General features: G+C 42.9%; 1 protein-coding gene and 1 long non-coding RNA gene across 15 annotated transcripts in view; one reads left to right on the top strand and one right to left on the bottom strand.

Moving 5' to 3' along the window:
- Positions 1-12: 12 nt before the first annotated feature.
- On the bottom strand, positions 13-14,345 carry LOC141571728 (uncharacterized). 4 transcript variants are annotated; one of them, XR_012496807.2, is made up of 3 exons: positions 5,316-14,345; positions 4,757-4,920; positions 13-1,824 (listed from the first exon to the last, which is right to left on the bottom strand). It is a non-coding gene; the product is annotated as an uncharacterized LOC141571728 (long non-coding RNA). The 4 variants fall into 4 exon arrangements; XR_012496808.2 differs by having other exon boundaries at positions 13-1,821; XR_012496806.2 differs by lacking the exon at positions 13-1,824 and having other exon boundaries at positions 3,808-4,920; positions 5,316-5,436; positions 5,877-14,345.
- A 471-nt stretch (positions 14,346-14,816) lies between these two features.
- Positions 14,817-22,503, top strand: part of ARID1B (AT-rich interaction domain 1B) — a 398,476-nt gene continuing 390,789 nt past the window's right edge. For all 11 annotated transcript variants that reach the window (XM_074333745.2, XM_074333741.2, XM_088795342.1 and 8 more), the window contains exon 1: positions 14,817-16,744. In XM_074333745.2, coding sequence (XP_074189846.2) covers positions 14,966-16,744 — 1,779 coding nt within the window. In that variant the 5' untranslated portion in view covers positions 14,817-14,965. The remainder of the gene's footprint in view (positions 16,745-22,503) is intronic.

Raw genomic sequence — 22,503 nt, 5'->3', positions numbered from 1 at the left:
AGTTAGTCGAAAGCATGGATATTTTTAATGTTTTAAAATTTCTTTAAGTAAATGCAATAAATAGAACAACAAATAGTGTCAATGAGGAAAGGTCCTATGTTGTATAATAAACACATATATTAGTTGGTTTATGCTTAAACAACTATATTAGTTGTTTTATACTTCTACATAGAAAAATATTTCCCATTCCCGTCTCTTCTCCTCAATCCTTATATTTACTAGTTACTGTTAAGTTCAAGTATCTTTGAATTTGATGGACTGATACTGTTTAAATGTTTATGTTCTCAATTTTCTAATGATATTTGTTTCTGTGTCTATCTGGGGGTGTGAGAGCTTATACGTGTGTTTGAGGGAGACCATTGGGCATGTAGGGAGAGTGTCTGTGCCTGATTTTTAATCCTCCATTACTCTTTCAATGAATACATTTACTTTAAGCTTTGTCCCTATTCAAAGGATCATTAGTTCTAAATTATTGAGGCACAAATAATGTTTTTCTCTAAATGATTTGCCAATATGTATGTACTGAAATTTATTTAATTTGAGGGTTTTTAAAAATCTAATTCTAAAGTGGAGGGAAAATAGAAAATATTCCCCACAAATATCACATCAAAACTTCACCCAGTATATTGTCCAAACATTTCCCTCATTATCCCTGCTTCCTTCAGAAAGCCTTTAGAATACACTTTATTAAAACAAATTCTGTATAGAACAAAAGATTGCCAGTATAACAAAATGTGTAAGACCGTTTCTCACAGTGGACTTTCAATAGAATATAAACATCTATTTTCTAGATGTTACAGTTTTTATAAGACCTTAGAAGAATTTTTAGTTTTTCTTATAGAAGGAAAGAAAAAAGAAGGAAGAAAAAAAGGAAGGAGGGGAAAGAATGAGGAAAGGAAGAATAAAACCTAATAAATTATTACCAAATGTAAATATATTTCTTTATAAATTTAGCATTTCCCATTCCCAATTATTGGTAGTCCCAAGCTAGGAGAACTAAGGAAATGATAGCTATGTGTGGTTTGGGTGAAGCAGTAACTATAGTAGTGTAGAATAATAGCCTGGCAGTGTCTGACCTTGGAGTTTGACCCATCGATTGAGTTGGGCAGAAACGACAGAACCAAATTGAGCCTGGGAAATGAGGAGGGGGCACGGCAGTTCAGGCTTCACCTTGGATCTGGCGAGCATGGCCACTGGCCACAGGACTTGCCTAAAAAGTGGACTAGCTTGAGACCCCTACCCCCTACCCCCAGTTTAGAGTCAGACATACCTGAGTTCAATCCCAGATTCTCTATTTACTGGTTGCATGAGTTTAAGCAAGTCATTTTACTTTACATTTTTTCAGCATCCTACCCTTATGTTCCTACCTCATAGAATCTCTATGCACCCTGCCCTGTCACACAGCAAGCCCTCATTTACTGTTGGCTGTCACTGTTTTTGCAGTTACTCTAGTACTGGTGGTCCAGGCAGGCAGGCAGGCAGCATCAAATACCATTGTAAGCAATGAGCCAAGAGTTGAGGGACCAGACTGCAGTGCCAAGGGAGGGGGGAAGGATAAAACTGCCATAGTGGTAGGAGCACATCCGAACTCCTGGCTGGTCCAGAAGGACAGAGTGACAGGCAGGATTCAGGGCTGGTACCCAATCCCAGGAACCAAGTGGGCAACACAAAGTGTGATCTCAGCTACGAGGCACAGCACATACCTGGAAAACCAGCAGCAAAGGGGAATGGATGTCCAGTCAATAGCAGCTGGCCAGAGCTTTTGGAATCTACTCCACCCAATTAGCTGATGACTGCTCCTTGAGCCAGAGGGGTCTACACCTGCTGGGGAAAATGAATGGACTTTTTTCAGATTTAGTGTTATTTATTTTTGAACATATATTTACAATCCAAAAGTCAAAACTATATAGAAAGGTATACACAGGATGTCTTGCTTCCACTTTTCCTTTAGCTGACAGAAGCCAAATGAACTCTGTTTTGGGGGAAAACTTTTCAATTTAAAACTTTTCAATGTAAACCTTTTTAAAACAAAAGAAATAAATTAAATCATATCCTGACAGAATAATATAATACTGAGATTGCATGTCATATAAAGCTGGCATCTTATCCTTGAATATAAAAAAATTAGAAGCTGAACCAGCGTATCTGGAAAATACGTCTCAACTCAGCTATAATTAACCTAGTTTTAGATCAATCATGCAAATAATTTTTTTGGTAGTACAAAGAAATATTGAATATCTATATCTGATAATTTTAATAATCTTGAACTCTTTGGAAGTCTAGTGAAAAAGATTTTGCAATAGTATATTTCAGTTGTAGCACCTTTTAAACAATCCTAAGTCTATAGTGGTCACGAAGTCTTTCTTCATACTAGTCAAAAGTTCTGTGTACGCTCCTCTCCACAAAGGTCCTCTTCTGCCCATGTTGTAACAGACATCTTCCCCCACACTGCTGGCTGAAGGTCACTGGAGCATCACGATCGCTGTTTCTAGATCTTTGATTCTTGGTACGTGGACCGGAGAACTTTGCTTTCATGATGTCCAAGGCAAAATTCCCCGTTTGCTAAGTAGGGATCCTGAGAATCTCATGCTGTCAGATGTCCTTTAGCCCCAAGAGCAGAATGTTATTTTGCAGGTGGGAGGTTGTCTCACTTTCTCATTCCTGCACCAGCCACCGTGAAGTGCCTGCAGGTAAGCAGAGTGGCTGGCTCTTGTCTTGCTGTAATATGGTTCTCACAGGTGATCTTCTGAAATCACTGCCAATGTCTTGACATGAGAAGAATTTGGCTTAACGTCCTTAAAACAATGGATCGATTACTAAGGATACATTCTCACGCATAGGGACTTCGGGGCTGCTCAGGGAGGGTCTGAGAAGCTCGAATGTTTCAGCCATATTGGTCCCATGCCTTATTATCACTCGGCTTGCAGAGGTCATTCATTTATTCAACAAATGCTAATGGGGGACCAGGTCTTACGTTGGCCCTGGATATACAAAATGCAGGGTGCCTTCCTGGAGCACTCAGATACATACAATATAATAAGGGCTAAAACAGTGATGGCCACGAGTTGGTGTCATAGCTCAGAGGTGACTATTCCACTAGGTGTGTGGGAACTGTGATCAGGAAGGCGTCATAAAGGGAGTGACAGTTGAGCTGACTTTTGAAAGATAGTCGCTTTTGACCAAGCAGTGGGAAAGAGCATAGAAAGTAGCCAGTGTGAGGGCAGAGAGGTATAAGAGAACCCGGTGTGGCAAGGAGTTAGAAATGGGGTTTATCAGCGCAGACAAGTGGTGAGCCAGACACTGGAGGAAGTAGCTGGACATTCAGGGGAGTGATTTGCACAAAGGCACAGAGAGGAACAGGCAAACATATATCAGGGCAGAAAGGATGCCATCTTGACCAGGGCAGGGCTGTCCGCAGGGTCACCACACTGAGCTGGCTGGCCACAGGGGCTGATGGCTAGGAGGAAGAGAAACTGGTGAAGGAAAAGAGAAAGCACAGAAGAAGCTGCGGGCTGGAATGGTCTCAGAGAAGTCAGAGGAAGAGAAAAATAGCCATTAGAGCAGCGTGTCCACCAGAGCCGCGGGTCCATGTGCCTCTTTTTGTAGATAAGGAAGTTGAAGTCTCTGCCAGTGTGTGCTTCTCTCGGGTCAAAGACTCTGTCATATGCCATTGAAACTCCTACCCTGCCCACACCCCTCTGTCTTGTCATTCTTACTTGGCATTTACAAGACCTTAGCTGATCAAAATTGACCTCCCACCACAGCTTTCATAAGCAGGAGTAGAATGAGAGTCACGGAACACCATGCTTCAGTTTTCAATATATGTATTTCCTAATTGATTGAAACAGAAAGCCAAGAAAAGACAAGAGGGTTTTCCTAGAAGGAAAAAGTTCACTAGAAATCATAGATGAAACTTCTCCAGTGGTCAGGTTAGAGATCAGAATATGGTAGGGATTATGAAATAAAACGGAGGCAGGTGGATCAACTGTCCAGGGAATTTATCCATGGAAGGTTAGCCAGTTTTAACCTTGAACCTAAAATTTTAAGACTCCCATGAATTACCTCACATTAGTAAGATGGTTTAGCCTAGTTAATGATAAATGTATCAAAGGATAAATTACAACTTGCAACATTGTTTTTTCCAGACTAGTGATGTTTCTAGTAACAGTGTATCTATCTGTGTCTAGAAGTCTGTTATTCTCCTCCCCTCCCTCCCTCTTCTTCTCCCTCCCCCCTTCCCTTCTAGTTTCTTTCTTCCTTCTTTGGTCTCCAATGCACCTACCCTTGATGAGGCCAATTCTCAACTCCATGCACCCACCCATCTTTGTCATGCATCTAAAGGGACCCACATGGTCCCATGAGTAGGGTGGGGGGTCCTGGAGGCCACCGGTTCCCTTGACCTCTTCCTTCCCTCCAGTCTTAGTACCAGCATTCTTGGATCGTGAGGAAGATTCACTGCACTTCATTACCACCTCCAAAGTAAATGATGCTCCACATCATCCACTGTCCTCCCCAGCCACAGGATCATGAGATGAACTTGGCCTGGAAAAGCACCCCCAGTCTGCATTCCCCTACTTCCCCTCTCCCAGGTCAGTGCCTAGCTTGAGCTACCGAGGGTCAGCTGTAACACAGCAATGACAAATCCTGAGATCCAAGCCTTTAGGAAATGGAGTGAGGATCTACACGCCTGAAATGTTTGGATGGAAAGAAAAGTATTTTTCAATATTTAGGTGTGTTTTCCTTTCCACACTCTCACCATTCCTACATAGGGCTGTTTCCGCAGGGATATTGTGCAGAGAACAGAGCTTGTCCCAGCACCGCAGCCTGCCCATTCACTGCAGTCATTCCTGCGTCAGCTCATCTTGTCTCTGGTGCACGTATCCTCTTCTTCATCTCCTCTTCTTCTGCATCAAAATAGGTCTGCAGGAAGGGATGCAAAATATATTCATAATAAGGTGTAAATGACTGATAAAAGCTTAAGGTATTACTCATTAGAAGCATGCTTGCATTTTGACAGGGCTCAAAGCCTTTAGAGAAAGGAATAAATCCATAAATCTTTAATAGGAAATTTTTAATTAGGTAGCAGAAGAACTGTTTGGGGTTAAGTGGAGTATACCTGACATCTATTCCATTTAGAAACTAAAACACACACACACACACACACCTTACCTATTTAATCCCAGGCAATATGTTATATGTTTTACATATACTCTCTCATTTAATTCTTCCCAATAAAAAAATCATTTATGGTAGATACTTAGTGTTACACATACATCCTGCTACACAATAAAGTTAAGAAAATTGTGAAAACTTACACAGCCCATAAATGTTGAACTGGATGTCACTCCAGCTTTTATAGATCAGGAGGCCCCAGGAGGTGACACCCTTCTCATGTGGTGGCAAGCAGTTTTCCGGCTCGCCTCCTGCGTTGCTTAGCTAAGGAACATATAGTACAGAGCTTTAAAAATCTTTTCTCATAAGTCATCTTAAAAATCCCCCTTAGTCATCTTTGTTTTTCTCTGAACTCCCCAGAGTTTGTGTATGTCATCCTTATAATGATGTCCCGAAATGAAACACAGTGGCCTGGTCTATTTTAATTTTTCAGCCTGTGCAGGATGTAAAAAATAAACAGCATATGTGAAAAGTTAATGAGATTTTAAAAAATAAGTTCACTTAAAATAATCCATGGGCTTTTCCACGTGTATTCTTGGTCTAGTTTCAAGAACCACAGGAGTTTTTACTATGCTTTGGAAAAGGGTGAATATTTGCATTGTTTCTGTTGGGGTCAGTGGGAAACCAATTTTACAGAATCAGCTCTAATAATCACATTGTTTATAAACAAGTGCCATGCTCTACTAGTACAGACCAAGACTTACTGCGATGTGCCCCAGCTTTAAATAGGTTCAAAGCAACTCCACAACTCTCTTCAGTTACAAATCCCATGCCCACACGATGTTCCTTTAGCCAACAAGAACCATGAAAGTCTTACCTAGAGTGGAAAATGGGAAATCAGACAGCTTCTGAGAGAAGTAGCCCTCAGAACTTATTTACCCTAATACCATGTTTCCCTGAAAATAAGACCGAGCCGGACCATCAGCTCTAATACATCTTTTGGAGCAAAAATTAATATAAGACTCGGTCTTATTTTACTATAATGTAAGACCGGGTCTTACATAATATAATATGATGACCGGATCTTATATTAATTTTTGCTCCAAAAGATGCATTAGAGTTGATGGTCTGGATACATCTTAGTTTTGGGGAAACACGGTAGGTAGAATGGACCTTTTAAGAAAAATTTCCTAGACCTTTGAAGCCAATAAAAGAAGAAATTAGGAATCCTGTCTTTATTTTAAGTGAGTAGCCACATAAAAAGTGATGGTTGCTTAAGCTACATCATCATCAATTCTCTGCATTGAAACGATTTGAAAACACATGTCATTTTATTTGCACGTTTGTGTTCAGCCACCAAGTTTTCTTGACAATTAAGTGCATCAAGGCCACTGTGTGGGTGCAGGATTGTTCTAGGCCTTGTGGAAGATGTAAGAGAGATGGAAGCTAGGGGCATTGTCCTCCAGGAATTGATAAGCCAGCGAGAGAGGTGTAAGGTCCTTAATAAAGAATTGTATCAAACACTTTGTGCCTGGCACTGTGCTCAGAGCTTTGCAGGGATATTTCATTTAATCCTCAGAAACCCAGTGATGCAGGTGCTATTATTCTGGGTTTTATACAGGAGGAAATCAAGGCTTGTGAGGTTTACTGAACTCTCAAATAGTTGTGAAAATTATATGAGAAATCATAATGCATTCTACGAATTAGTATTACATTTTGTTTCCTACTTAAAAAAAAAGAAAAAAGAAAAACTCTAAAATAAAACGAAGCAAAAAAAACAAAAAATCAGTAGCTTTAACAGTTTATTTTTCTCTCTCATTAATCAAGTCCAGATAGTAATGAAGCTAGCACTGCAGCTCCCTTTAAACAAATGGACATGGACACACCTACCTGCAAGGGATCCGGGAAATGTAGACTTTTTTTTCTTTTACAGGTGGTCATGTGCCCAATTAAAAATTGGGGCTTCTATTACTAAAGGTGAGGTGAGGAGAACAGATGTTGGGTTAGGCAGCTTGCTTTTTTGCCCTGTGTATGCAAAGTGCTGGGCACAGGATAAACACAGTAAATGTTGAGTAATAATGGTTATAAAACTCAAAGCAGCCTCCATGTGGCTTGGTTTATTGATTAAATACAACTACTTCGGCCTGAAGTAGTTTCCTCTTTTCTAGACTATGGCCTATCCCTGAATAGGGAACTGAGTAAGAGGGGTGTGTGAGGTGCTCCAAACACTGAGAGCACCGTCTGCCAAGGCCTGGCTCTCTTTTCCTCCTGCAGACATATGAGGTGCTTTGCCCTAAGTTTTGCACCTGTGGAAAGGTGGCCAAAAGCCAAGTCTTGCTGCCAAATAGGGACACTGCCCAAGCCCAGGCATTTTCCAGCCCAGGCTTCTGCTTTCGTCCCACGCCCCCTTCCAAGGACTGCAAAGGATAACTCTGCGTTGTGGCAAATGGCAAGGAACAGGGCAGCCACACTGCCTAACTCCGGGGGATGGACAGACACACTGACCCTACAGAGGCCTCCGTCAGGTCAGTGACAACAAACATGACACCCCTGGTGCTGGGCAAAGAGGACGCCCTTGGAAGGGGGCTAGTTGTAACTCATGGGTTGGTTGTCTTGACTCGTTGGGTTCATTTGTTTCAAAGAGTTTTCCACGGATCATCTCCCAAAGGCAAGAGAGAAGGCTCTCAGGCCACAAAATATTCACACTATATGGATTTGAGGAGTTGCCCTCAGTTTCTTAAAACATCTAAGCCATCTTTAGGTCTAAGATTCTATTATGAGCAGAGTTTGCTTGTCGGAGCAGTGGTAATGTGGGGGGAGCGGGGTAGAGAAAACTGGGTAGGACAGATAGGGTGGAGAGGATGGGATGATAGAGATAAAAGCTGGTTTCCAGCTGCTTCTTACATTGGTTTGGGCCAGGAAAAGGTGGAAGGAAAATGAAGGGAGAGGCAAGACCTTGATCCTTCCATTTCCTCACCCCCATGTCTAATCTATGACCAAGTCCTTGCATGTTATCACTTTGCCATCTCTCCCAGAGAGGGCCACTGCCAGCATGCATGGTGCTTTGTGCAAATTAGAAAAAGACCCCTGTCGTGCAGGGAGGCCTGCGGGGTCTCTGCTCCCGCTCCCCACACAAGAACGCAGGATATGGTGAGGCCAAAAAGGAACACCCACGGAGCCATAGGTAGGGGAGTCATACCACTACGGTCTCACTGGAGGCTGGGTTCACTGGACGTGCGACCTGCTGTCCGTTTTGTCTGCAACCCACCGACGACTCTCTTTCACTCTCCTCCACTCTCCTCGGCTCTCCTTCGTAGCCGCAGCAGTTATATTAGTGGCTAATGGCTCAATGGCTACAGCTGACGGCCAACCAGCCCCAGCTGATGGCCATCTACTACCCGAGCCAGCACCCCTCCACGTGAGGCAGAGAGCCTGTAAACTACTTTCTGGGGCTCTGCCCCCACAACCCCCCTCTTCCAGCGGACTCAGTCCTGTGCCAGGACTCAATGAGTGGCAAGTAAGGCTCTGGCCCCACTTATTGCAGCCCCCACTCAGCTCCTTGGCTGGGAGCCTTGGGCAGTGAACACATTCTTAAGTGGTGGACTCCATCCTTGTGGCCCCTCCTGCCCCCACTCACCCCCATCTCTCATTTCTCACTTGGACCATGCTTCTTTGTGACAGATAATGAGGAGAGCCATTTTCAAAGAGTCTCAAATTTAGACTTTGGTGTTATTGCCAAGTAAGGTTATACATTTAGTCCTAGAGATACAATGATTAGATGAAAAGATGTTCATCATATTGTTTTTAAATTTACGATCTATTTACAGACCACACAGCCTGTAGGGCATATGAATTAACTAAAGATAAATAAATCTTAGAGTTATTCTGTGAAAAGCACACTTGCAATTGTATTTCTGAAGTAGAATACATTTTTAAAAAGGTAAACATTAAAATAAACTAATTTTATGACCCTTTTTTATTATTTCTTAATATAATAATATACCAGGAGCCTCAATAAATGAAGATGGCCAGGACTTCATTTGGCCTGAGGCCGGAGCCTGGCATCCTGGGACCTGATCCCCATTCTAATTCCGGTGGCTGTGGCTCCACCTCTCTTCCCAGCAGCCAGTGGGCTCCTGTGACAACCCAGATCCGATCCTGTCAGCCCCTGCTTAAATGCTGCAGTTACTCTGTACTGCTCTTGGAATACAAGCCCGGATTGAACTGGGCCTGCTGGGCCTGGGTGGTGGCCCCCCACCTCCACAGCCTTTCCAGGCTGCCTGCCCCACCCTGCTCCGCAGCCCGTCAGGCCTCCTGCTGCCTGGGACACCCTTTCCCTTCTTTCCCTGGTTGGTTTCTCCTCATTTTTCAGCCCACGCCACATTTCCTCAGGGAAGCCTTCCCTCAGGCCCCAGCCTCCGTCAGGCTTCTTCGTTTATTTCCCTCACAGAATTCTGTATCTTTCCTTCAGAGCATGTTATCTCTGCACAATGGCACATTTATTAGTGTGATCCTTGGATTAATGCCTAGCAGGTACACTCAGTGTGGAAAGTTCCTTTTTATTTCTCACTGTTGTGGCCAGAGCCTTGCACAGGACAGAACGGATGAATGGGGAGGCGACCTTCCCGGCTGCTCCTGCGGGTTATGCTTTGGGAGGGGAGCCTTTCACACATGATCCACGGGAAAGCAGGTCACCAGCACCATGGAGATAAGTGCGGCTTTAGAGGAGACATCTGAGGGTCAGAGATGCAGATACAGCCCACTACATCTTAAGTCCTATAGTTACATGTCACAATGTGGAAATCTGCTTTAAGTTTGCGAGAGAAAAAAATTATTGATGTTTAACAACTTGGGCATTTTTAGAGGAATTGATAAGCAAATTCCTCAATGAAATTGCCATTTAACCAAGCTTACAACCAAGTCCTTTGCACCTTCCTAGAATAATCAACAGCTGTCAATAATTTACTGGTAAAGGTGCCCATGGATTCTCTTAATGAATTAGAGATAAAGCAATTGAATATAAGCTGGGTGAAATAAAAATCATGAATGTAATACATCGACACATGAGTTATTGTTGTTTGCAATTTATTGTGCTTGAAAAGTAATTTTATTTTAGAACTTTATGTGTACTATGGAGCAATTAATCACATATGAAAAAACCCAGAACACTCTCAGATACGTCACTGAAATCCTTCCAGAAAATTGAGGTGACTAGCGCTCCAAATGACTTCCCTTTGTATTATTACACATGACCTCAAATATGTTTACTTTCCAAGTTTAGTATTTCTGTGGAACTAGAGTGGCATTATCTATAAGGTGCCTTTATCCAAGCAGTAGGTTATCAGTGACAGAAGCTGAACAGGTGATTATATGACATGATATAGGAGAGAATATTGAAATACACTAATAGGTACTCAATAAGTGATTCCGATGATGGCAAAATGAATGAGGACAATACTGGGAAGAAAATGAAAGAAATGCCATTGAACACACATTTGTCTAAGTTACAGAACATTTCTCAACTAGGCTATAATAAAAATATTTATTACACATTATTCAAAATGTGGACAGTCTGGTAGAAGATAAAAAGTACAATGTTCTAAAATGTAGTAAGGTGTTTCTTCATTTATTTCACTGGCGTTGCTATCTTTCTAGGGATTTTGGAGAGAAATTGTAATAGTCTAATGTTAACTTTGACTTAAGATTCTGGAAGTCTAGCTCCAACGATGGTGGGTTCCCAGGGTCATGTTAGAGCCATCTGAGGTTGAAGATTACGGCGAGGTGCCCACTGATGGCAGCCAACAAGACACAGCCGCAGGGAAAGCTGTTGGGTGGGAAGTCCGAGCCTGCTTCTTGACTGGCCAAGTCCTTCATGATGTGTCAGGGCAGCCTGTATTGTTTTAGGGTAATTGGTTATCTCCCCTATTGAGAACAGGATCAAGGTAGTACTTATCTTTTTTATTCTCAGGGCATGTCATAGATTGTAGATAATTTTTTTTGTAAGTGTAGTTTTCCCCATTCAGTTTTATTATCCCCACTATCATATTCTTTCTAAGTACAATAGTGCTACTGATCGTCAGTCCCCAATTTTTTAAATTACTGTTGCCTAGATCTTTTTCAAATCCTAGTTGTTTTGTATCCCAAACTTATGGGCTACTGTTAAGATGCATAGTTGTTTCAAATCAAATGTATATCCCGTATCTTGCACTAACTCAGTTATTCACTGCTAAAGTCTAAATCAGAGAGGTGAAAAGGACAATTGTTTAGTGCTTTTTAAAGTGCCTGACCAAGATCAGTAGGGAAATCCCATTAGCTCCATTCATCGCATTTCTCATAAATCTAAAAGGAAAGCAAGTATCCAAAGCCTTATTCTTTAATAGTTCTTATTTGTAAAGCCTTGACAGGGCTTTATTCTAAATTGCTTCCAAATTATGTAAAGAATACTGAGAAATATGATGGGTAGTGAATCGTGATAGTTTCAGTTATCGAATAAATAACCAGAACAGTAAAAGGGGACTAATCTGAAAACAAACAGTACGATGGGCTCTGATGAGGCAAAAAGAACAGAACTGTGGCATTCTTAAACTATCAATTGGCTCAGTCCTCTTGAAGTGGGCAAGTCCAACAGTCCTTTATTCAGCGCCCTAAAACTTTTCAAAAAGCAGCAGTATTTGAATATTAATTTTTCATATAATTAAAAAAAAAACAAAACAAACCCCAAACCCTTTTTGTAGCCAAAAGTAATTAAAACAACGGATAATCCTCTGGCTGCACACGAGGGCGTGGGGCAACCTGTGGGTGGGAGGTCCGCTGTAGGCACCGCCACTCGGCAGCTTCCGGCCCTTCACCTCTGCGGCTTCTTGTGGCTGGAGTAACTTATTAAAGTTGTCATCATGATTTGAAGTTTAGTCAAGAGGTGTAAAAATAAGGAATTCATTACGAAAAATAAACGCGGTGATTTTTACTACCTTTTTCTTAAGTTAAAAAATAAATGTTGAATTGCCATATATGATTATTGAAGCAAGCCACACAGTAGAAATCATGATCTATAGTTCAAATTGTGCTTTTGTGAAATGTGAACCTATTTCATCACTTTCTGACAGGCCCCCAATAATTGCCGTTTTGTTTATTAAGTCCTGGATTTTTAAATGAAACTGTAAGAGGCTTTGATTTTGTTTTCCTGAGGTGTGTTTGAAAAGTATAGGTTGAATAAATATATCTTCAGCAAGATGCTTTTAAAAAGGTATTTTAGCAGTCTCTGTGGTTTAAAAGACAAAACCAAGTCCTGCCGGCTTTGTGTTGTGCTTCTCTTACAGACTGCAGTGCCTTCTGTCTGCTTTAGGGTGTGGCATCTGCCATTGGGGAGGAGAAACTGGCATGTGTCTCCTTTTATAGCAGACTGATTTCATTGTGCTGGGGCCTCTATTTCATAGCCTCTTGGTTCCAATCTTCTAGATGACTTGCTGAAGCAAATGGAATTAAAAGAGATTTTGACTTATATACCTTTTTTTTTGGTTTCATTTTTCTATATGAAATATTTTGAAGAAATGGGCCAGAACTGAACTTGGTGACTCATTTTCCCTTTTAGAATTAGTTTTTAAAAATAAGCCAGAAATATGGCTACACTTGTGTGAATTGACTTGGATATATTTTATTGGTTTGAAAAAATGTACTGTTATGATTGTATGTATATATTTAGTTTGACTATAAATGTCTAAATGCATACATATGTAATTGATTTTAGAATATATGTCTATACACACATACACAAAACATATATTTATATTTGCATATGAAAAACTTAAAAAATTCAACTTATGTAGTTATATATATATATATATATATATATATATATATATATGATTAGTATGTACTGTATTTGAATGTATAAAGGGAGAAAATCCAGAAGAAAAATGTCAGAAAGGCCCACTGACAAAGATGTAGTATTCTCTTGGCAAAAACTGATGAATGATTTGGCATGAATTCATCTTACAGTTCTGTTATTCTCTTACCCAGGATGATATAACCCTGTTTTCCAGCTGCTTGCATAGAACTGCAATTTGTTGTTTCTATACTCTATATAATGACCCTTGGGTATGCACTTGATTCCCTCCCCCCATTAGTCACCTGTTTTTCCCATCTATCCTTTTCTATTTAGTCACATAACATATTGACACTTGGTCAAGCAAACAAAAATAACTACTGCACTTGAAATAAACTAAAATAGTCTTTTTGAAAAGCTGAAGAATGCAATCATTTTAGAAAACTACATTCTACCAAAATCATATATATTTCAGCTAGGGTGACCTCATCAAAGCTCTGGTTTCAAATGTTTTCTCTCCACGAAAACTGAGTCCACACTAGTACAACTGAGCCATTGCTTAGGTTAAGAATTCCTGCTATTGAAGCAATTCAAGGTGTTACTAGGTGATAAATTAACAATAAAAACACTTAAGACATCATAAAGTGATAAAACGATAGTATTTTTTAAAGACCAAAGTATGAAACATTTCTTCTCTAGGATTAGATAGGACCAATTTATATTATGTTTGATCTTATGTTTATTAAACATAACATGTATTTCTTTTAGTTTTGTTTCAAATTGCCTAGAAACGAACTCATATCAAGGGGGTTAATTGAGCACATTAACCTCTGAAATATGGTGAAAAGCGTCATATAGGTTTATGAAGTTATGGGATAAACCTTAGCTGTTGCTATTTATGACCGTTAAATTTCCATGTGTAAGTTGTTTGGAGCATAACACACCACTCTTCATACTTTCCTTTTAGAGAGGACATGTGCATTGTAAGAAAGACGCTCCTTTGGGAATACTTTGAGTTTTCACTGATAAGCCTACATACATATATAAGGACGCTTAAAATATAGTTATATCAACACTATCTTTGGGGCAGGTGCATTCAATCATAAGCATTTATTGAGTACTTGCTGTGTACAGGGCACAGTGCTCCTCGAATGCGGCTACCGATCACTTAAACTCTCCTAATTTTGCAGTTTGAAGAAGTGGGAATTATGCTGATGGCCCGAAATCAAGGCACAGAGGCTAACACTGAAAAATTACGTAACTCCTGGGAGAGACAGTCCTTTTGCACCGATTGCCCAAATATTTTCTTTCTCCGTCGGCTCCTCATACGTAACCTTTGAGGCCAACAGACAACTTTGTTCCCCAGCCCTTCTCCCTCTTTTGTCTGCTCGTCAGACTCGTTTTCCACCTTTGTATCGTTCCTTTTAGACGTGAAAACAAACACGCGAACGCCCGGTTGGCAAGGAGACGGAGGCACGAGGGGGAAAGTGCAGCCTTCGTCCGCCCCACGCCGCCGCGCTCCGGACGCCTGCGGAGCGGGCCCAAGCCCTAGGGCTCGGGCCCGCCGGGTGCCCGAGAGGTTGCGCCCAGGCGGGCGGGCGGGCGGCGGGCGCAGGGCCCGGCGGGCGGCGGCGGCCCACCGAGTCCAGTCCGCGTTTTGCGAGTGCACACGAGTAATCAGAGAGAAGTGGATAATAGTTGCTCGGGCTCGCTCGGCTCCCTCTCATGCCATGCTGGGCCCAATAGGCTCAACCAGTCGTGTATTTACCCATATCCGGGTTAGAGAGGAAAAGAGAAAAGTTTCATTTAAACCTGAACTCAAAACTTTCACCATGAAATCACACAGCGGGAACAGGCCCAGACCGTAAGGCGTGACTCCCGGTTCGGCTCCGGCGGGGCCTGTGGAGGGGGAGGGGGCTCACTCGATCCCCGTCGGGGCGTGTGGATGCGCACAGGAGGGGCCGCGGACTAAAAAGTGGGTTTTATTGTCTCCCCCCGCCCCCCGCCCGGCCTCGCCACGCCGCGGCGATCATGGCCGCGCGGGCAACAGCGGCAGCGGCGGCGCGGGCGCGGGCGGGCAGCGGCGAGCGGCGGGCGCCCCCCGGGCCGCGGCCGGCGCCCGGGGCCCGGGACCTGGAGACGGGGGCGCGCGGCGCGGCGGCGGCGGCACCCGGACCCACGCTGGGGGGCGGCGGCGGCGGCGGTGGCGGCGACGGCGGCAGCCTGAACAGTGTGCACCACCACCCCCTGCACCCCCGTCACGAACTGAACATGGCCCATAACTCGAGCGCGGCGGCCGCTGCCGCCAGCACTAACAGCGCCAAGAGCGGCGGATCCGAGGCGGCTCTCAAGGAGGGTGGAAGCGCCGCCGCGCTGTCCTCCTCCTCCTCCGCGGCGTCCTCCTCTTCCTCCTCGTCGGGCCCGAGCTCGGCCATGGAGACGGGGCTGCTCCCCAACCACAAACTGAAAACCGTTGGCGAAGCCCCCTCCGCACCGCCCCACCAGCAGCACCACCAGCACCACCATGCCCACCACCAGCACCACCATGCCCACCACCTCCACCACCACCACCACGCATTACAGCAGCAGCTAAACCAGTTCCAGCAGCAGCAGCAGCAACAGCAGCAGCAGCAGCAGCAACAGCAGCAGCAGCAACAACATCCCATTTCCAACAACAGCAGCCTCGGCAACGCGGGCGGCGGCGCGGCTCAGCCCGGTCCCGACATGGAGCAGCCGCAACATGGAGGCGCCAAGGACAGTGCCGCGGGCAGCCAGGCCGACCCCCCTGGCCAGCCTCTGCTGAGCAAGCCGGGCGACGAGGACGACGCACCGCCCAAGATGGGGGAGCCGGCGTGCGGCCGGTACGAGCACCCGGGCCTGGGCACCCTGGGCGCGCAGCAGCCGCCGGTGGCCGTGCCCGGGGTCGGCGGCGGCGGCCCCGCAGCCGTCTCGGAGTTTAATAATTACTATGGCAGCGCTGCCCCTGCTAGCGGCGGCCCCGGCGGCCGCGCTGGGCCTTGCTTTGATCAACATGGCGGACAACAAAGCCCCGGGATGGGGATGATGCACTCCGCCTCAGCCGCCGCCGGAGCCCCCAACAGCATGGACCCCCTGCAGAACTCCCACGAAGGGTACCCCAACAGCCAGTACAACCATTATCCGGGCTACAGCCGGCCCGGCGCGGGCGGCGGCGGCGGCGGCGGCGGCGGAGGAGGAGGAGGCAGCGGAGGAGGAGGAGGAGGAGGAGGAGGAGGAGCGGGAGCGGGAGCGGGAGCTGTGGCGGCGGCGGCCGCGGCGGCGGCAGCAGCAGCAGCAGCAGGAGGCGGCGGCGGCGGCGGCTATGGGGGCTCGTCCTCGGGGTACGGGGTGCTGAGCTCCCCCCGGCAGCAGGGCGGCGGCATGATGATGGGCCCCGGGGGCGGCGGGGCCGCCAGCCTCAGCAAGGCGGCCGCCGGCGCGGCGGCGGGGGGCTTCCAGCGCTTCGCCGGGCAGAACCAGCACCCGTCGGGGGCCACCCCGACCCTCAACCAGCTGCTCACCTCGCCCAGCCCCATGATGAGGAGCTACGGCGGCAGCTACCCCGACTACAGCAGCCCCAGCGCGCCGCCGCCGCCGCCGTCGCAGCCCCAGTCCCAGGCGGCGGCGGCGGGGGCGGCGGCGGGCGGCCAGCAGGCGGCCGCGGGCATGGGCTTGGGCAAGGACATGGGCGCCCAGTACGCCGCCGCCAGCCCGGCCTGGGCGGCCGCGCAACAAAGGAGCCACCCGGCGATGAGTCCCGGCACCCCCGGTCCCACCATGGGCAGATCCCAGGTAACCCCCGCGCCGGCCGGGCCTGCTTCCGCCGCGGCCTCGGCGCGCGCCGCGAGCCCTAGTTTCTTTCTTTCCGCGTACTTTTCCTGCGTCTTCTGCCGGGGGAGGTGGGGGTGAGGCGCCCAAAGCCATTTTAAGTGGCGGACGCCTCCCTCAGAGGCTGGGGAGCGCACGGTGGTCGAGTGCGCGGCCCGGGGGCCTGGCGAGGAGGGGGTCTGGCCGAGGGCCGGGCCGGGCGCTGGCACTGCCGGCGGCCGAGCACCCCGCCTCGCCACCCCGCCCCAGGCCCGAGCCGCGCGTGCCGGAGTCGGGGACTGCGCCGCCAGCCAGCCGTGTGGGCGCTGGGGACGGTCCGGCGGCTTTTGTAACCAGACCGGCGCTCCGGCCACTACGGTCTGGGCAGGAATATTAACCTCGTCTTCTCGGTTAGCGCCAACAATAAGCATTAACTGGGAAAAGAACGAGGAACTTTGTCCTACCTCCAGCCACACCACGTTCCCTTTTGGCTTCCAAGGTGAAGGCAGGAAAAATAGGTTAGCTTTGTGGTAACCGAGTGTGGGTTTCGTAGTTATGCCCAGCCGTTCAGAGATAATTCGATGCGGGCTTTGAGTTGGAATATTTACTAGCAAAAATAATACCCAAGTGTACAACGATGTGAGGCGAAATATTCTAAAATATATCGATTCATTCCTAAGAAGAGCCAGGAAATCCATTATTTGGCTTACGGGCTGCTTGGAAGGAGTCACCTTCAACAGCTAGGCTATGTTAAAGGAACACAGTCCGGTTACGTTGAACTTATTTTGATCATGGATTTGGCATACATTTTATTCAGCAAGTCCAGGAAAATAGCAGGTCAGTGAAAATTGATCATTTTGGATAGGATTTATAAGGATTTTCTTTAATTTGCTGTCACCCGAGTCCCGCAGCGTTATTAGGAAGTGTCCTGCACTCTTGCCGCTTCTTGCTCGTAGGCTGAGCCTAAAGACTGACTTGATCTCCTTTGCAAGGTTTGGAATTTGAATTGTGGAGGTAAACTGGCTGTAATAGTCTCCAGACAGCTGCCTCTGAGTTGACATCTAATCTGCCATCTGATTGGCTCCCCTCTCACCATTGGGCATTTAGCACTGCTGATGTAAATAGTGCTGAGCAGTACAGTCACAAAATTCTTGCCACAAATAATAACTGAGCTCTATTACAAGCAGATGTAAGGTTGAATGTTATTTAAAGCTTAAATTATTGTGAATCATATTTATTAGTAAGATAATTAAATACATGAAAACGTTACACTGATGTCCAGTATTCGGCATTGACAAAATTCAGATCTTTGATAATTCTAACATGGACATTGCATGTGTCACAGCCCTTAATTGTAGAGTGAGGATATGGCAGTTAGAAGATAATTAAAGGATTTTTACCAATTTTGGGGTTTGTTAAGCTTTTATAAAAATACCTTTTATAGATAAACTATAAAAAATTTGAATTATGTCATCATAGTTTATTATAAATTTAAAAGTTATACTATTAAAAATTTCAAGATTCTGTTATACAACAATACCTTTCAGTGAAATTTAATTAGCTTTATAACAAGATTAAAGCTGTATTTCTAGTAATTTGTTTTTAACAATTCTGACCATTTTGTTTATGGATGAGATGTTTTAGTTAGAATTGACATTATATTTAAAAAACATGAAGAGAAAACTATATAATGTTTGCAGACAACAATTAGTTAAAAGGAAAAAATGGATAGTCTTGTGAAATACTGAAAGTCATTTTATGTTTGCTTCTGATTTGGAGAATACAGAAATGCCCCAAGAACCTTTTTTCCCCCTTGGTTATTTTGTTAGATTAGCTAATGTGAGAGCCTTATTTGAACTGTTTACACAATGAATTAGGGAAACTATATTACATTCAAGTTATATTGGGTGTGTTTCTTCCAAATAATTTGTTTTTCATAGACATCTTCATGCTGTGAAAGGTTTTATATTTTTAATCTGTTTGAAAGGACTAACAATGTTTGTAATGTATTTTTCTACTCAGCTCATTTATTTAGGAAGGTGTATTTTAATAATAATCATATCTTAGAGGAAAGACTTGTCTGAGTCAGTGAAGGACTGAATTTAACAGATAATCATGTGACTCCCAGGCTGAGGACGTTTGTGTCCACTGCTTTCAAATCTTTAGTTAGTGGAGTTTTACTTTTAATGATAATATATATTTTCCTATTATTGATAGAAAATTTGCGATTTCAATTTTTATTTTTGATTCTCACAAGTAAAAACATACAGAAACCTTATGTAAATAAATCCATGTAATTAATTTTAAAACGATTTGCTTTGTCAGCTTGCTTTTAAAGGGACAGTTTAGAATTCACATCTTTGTAAACTAGAAATGAAAGGATGACAGAGGCAGATGTAGGTCCATGTTACTTTAGAGTATTATTTCTTAATGGTACCAATCATTTTAAGCATTTTGTTTTCTTGGAATGAGTGAATCCATTATGTCCTCAGTGTGACCCTTGGGAATAGCTTTTTTATTTTTGAGGGGAAAGAAAAATGATAGGCATATGACCTAGATTCACAGATTTCTTTTAGGTACCTTACCGTATAACATGTGGAATGTGTATTCTTTACATTTTTTCTTTTTGAAGCGTTAGTGTTATTTAGTATTTGTTATGGTAATTGTACTAAGAAACAGTCATTTGTACAAAATATTAAATTACTTCATAACTATAGGTCATAAAATCCTATTAAATCACGTTGTTAAATAATGAAATTTTTGTGTGGCTTTTAACACATTTAGTTTCATTTTTGATATTAGGAAATGGTTTATATTGGGTGGCCAATGTTTTTGTAATTAGGAACAAATACATATATGCATGTATTGTAAGGGGAGGGTCTTTTTGAAAAGTGAAATAAGCCATTTTATGATACAGTTTTGCATTTTTTTGAGATAAAGTGTTCAGATATAATGGTTTCAAAAGGAATACCGAAGTCTACTCATATAACTAATATTTTATAATGTCCACATTTATGCTGAATTCTGTTAATGCTATTTTAACTTTAGCTTTATAGACTATAATACAATAATTAAAAAAGAACCTTATTTACCATTAAAAGAAAAGTGATTAGCTGGCTTACAAAGCAGGAAGTTAAAGACTGATTCCTGGTTACCTTAAAATTTGTATAAGATACATTATAGCATAACATGGACTTCCGACTTCCCCTCCCAGTGAAATCTTACCCTATCTGATATTTTAAATCTCATAAAGAAATTTTTGTAGTCTAAATTTATATATTTGCCGAGGTATGGCTGGCTGGCTGCTCTGTCGTCAGAAGATGTGGAATTGGCCAACTGTGGTTCATAGAAAAGGCCTATCATTTAAACAACAAAGAAAATATAACAAAAATGTCTACAATTTTCTGTTTTCCTAGGTTATCTGGCATGAAATTATGCATGGTTTAAAACTGTTTTCATTGGAGATCCTGATTTCTGTGTACTTTTGACAGTTTTCTTTTTTGAATGGTGACTGCTCTCTAACACAGCTATCACTTAAATTTACATTTATATTAACACGGAATCAATAAGTATATTCCAGGGAAAAACATATTCTTACCTTGGGTCTATAATGAGGAACCTTAATCTCTCTTTTCTTTGGTTTTGATCTATATTTAGGAATGAAGTTTTGGGAAAGCTTTTTTTAATACTTGTTCCATTTTTCCTAGTGTCACAGTATCGGAAGTGTGTACCTACTCTCTAACTATTGTGTTCCTTCATTAGAATTGAGAGAATAATGTCTTCACTTTCATATAAAAATAGCATTAATCTGGTTTGAGGACCGCTTTTAAAAATGTAGGAAATGTAGGGGAAAACCTAATATAAACTCATTTGGTAATTTTATTAGACACAGACACATTTTTAAAAAGATAGGTGTAATAGAATGGGGTTGAGTTTTCAGTTCTATTTCTTACTAATGAACTTTATTACTTTGTAGTTTAGGGCAGGGTGTATCTAAAAATGTGACTTCTGATGTAATAGGAATATACTTATTTCCCTAGGATAAATACCAATATGACAGGCAAACCGAAAAGATTATCATTTCATTTATTTAACCCTGTCCTCTCCTTGGAAGAGAGTGGTTTGATTAAAATTTGTTGGAGTTTGTGAAATTTTGCTACTTACTGGAAGACTGATTTGGAGATGTAAATTTTGGCATAGGAAACTGTATTAGCTTTTTGCCCACTGTCCTAAATGACAGGGGCTTTTCTCACCACACTAGACTGACACTGATCAGTTAATGGATCTGTGTGCTTTGATCCCTCGGTATTTGTGGAAAAGGAACTAATACTCAACTTGTGTCACTTTCATTTTGAACTGTGTGTAGATTTGTAAATTCGAGGCAAATATTTTGTGTTTGAAAGAATTGTTGTGTGTTACTTAAAGCAACTGATTTATGGAGGCCCAAAATGAGTATTAATAAACTCATTCCACTATTTTTTTTTGCGGTATTTAGATTTTGAAAATGGATGTTACAAAATTTTTATGACATTTTACAATGCTGTTTATACTTAAGGGCCCACATCCATGTCATAGGCCTTTTTGGAATGGGGTAGTTTTCATGCTCATGCCTTTTCAGAGGTGTTTTTTCCTTATCCGGAGATTTGTGCAGATTCTCTGGATATGTAAACTAGAACCACACTTGCTGTATATGCGTGTGAGGCGCGGAGTAATCCCAAGTCCTGGTTCCCTGTGGTGTGGGGGAGAAGTACCAGGCAAAACTAATCGTTCACCAAGGATCTGTTTATGTATCATACATGTAGATCTGTTATACAAAATTTCTTTTTCCAGTTTGGAGGCTATTTATTTATAAAAGACTAAGTGGCCCCTTTTGGCTTAATTGGGTGATTGAATGAATTAATTTTGATCTAAAAACTTGGTATACTTTAGTGACTTTTTCTCTTAGAAATTTCATAGAAAACGATTTAGGTGTCATTAAATCCACTTATTTTGCCTTATGCTAACATCAGAATGAATGGAATTGTTGATATACATATTCTATAGTATTACTTATAGTATACATATATCAACTTATTGTTGATATATATATATATATATATACTATAACTTAACAATTCACGTTGAGTGACTGAGTGAATTTATCAAAGTGAAAATATGTGTTTCCCCAGTAAGTTTTCAGTAAACATTTTCAGTCTAACTTGGAGTAATTCTAAGAAACCTATTTCCTTAGATTTACTTATTTGAATAGGCTCCAGTAGGCAGTTTTCAAACTCACTTCTGAATGGACCAGTGCCACAAATATTACAAGCCTGCTGAGTTTGACAGATGAACTAATGATGAAATTAATTTATTGCTAGGAAAAAGACTAAAGCCCTAAAGTCTCAAGCATATCTGGTTTAGCAATAGATATTCTTAGGTAGATGGCAGCAGAATCTGGATGTCACAGCAAGCCAGTCTTTTAGTATTGAACTAGATTTGGTCTCTGCTAACCATCCTCCATAGGAGCTACTTCTCAGTGTCTCGTTTGGGCCTTGATGAAAGATGAAACTTGAGAACCACACAAGCAGTCATTCCTTATTAGGTGTCTCTGGATGGGGAAGCCATATTTGATGAAATCCAGAAGAAAATCCTAGACTACATATGTAAAGAAACTATGTATGTATTTTTTTATTGTGGTAAATATACATAACATAAAATTTACCATTTTAACCATTTTTTGGTGTACAGTTCAGTGGCATTAAGTA

The sequence above is a fragment of the Rhinolophus sinicus genome, chromosome 2 (genome assembly GCF_057876585.1).
Source record: "Rhinolophus sinicus isolate RSI-liver-muscle chromosome 2, RSI-T2T, whole genome shotgun sequence".
Classification (NCBI taxonomy): domain Eukaryota; kingdom Metazoa; phylum Chordata; class Mammalia; order Chiroptera; family Rhinolophidae; genus Rhinolophus; species Rhinolophus sinicus.
Note: the sequence above shows the minus strand (reverse complement) of the source record. Positions and strands in the feature narration are given on the sequence as shown.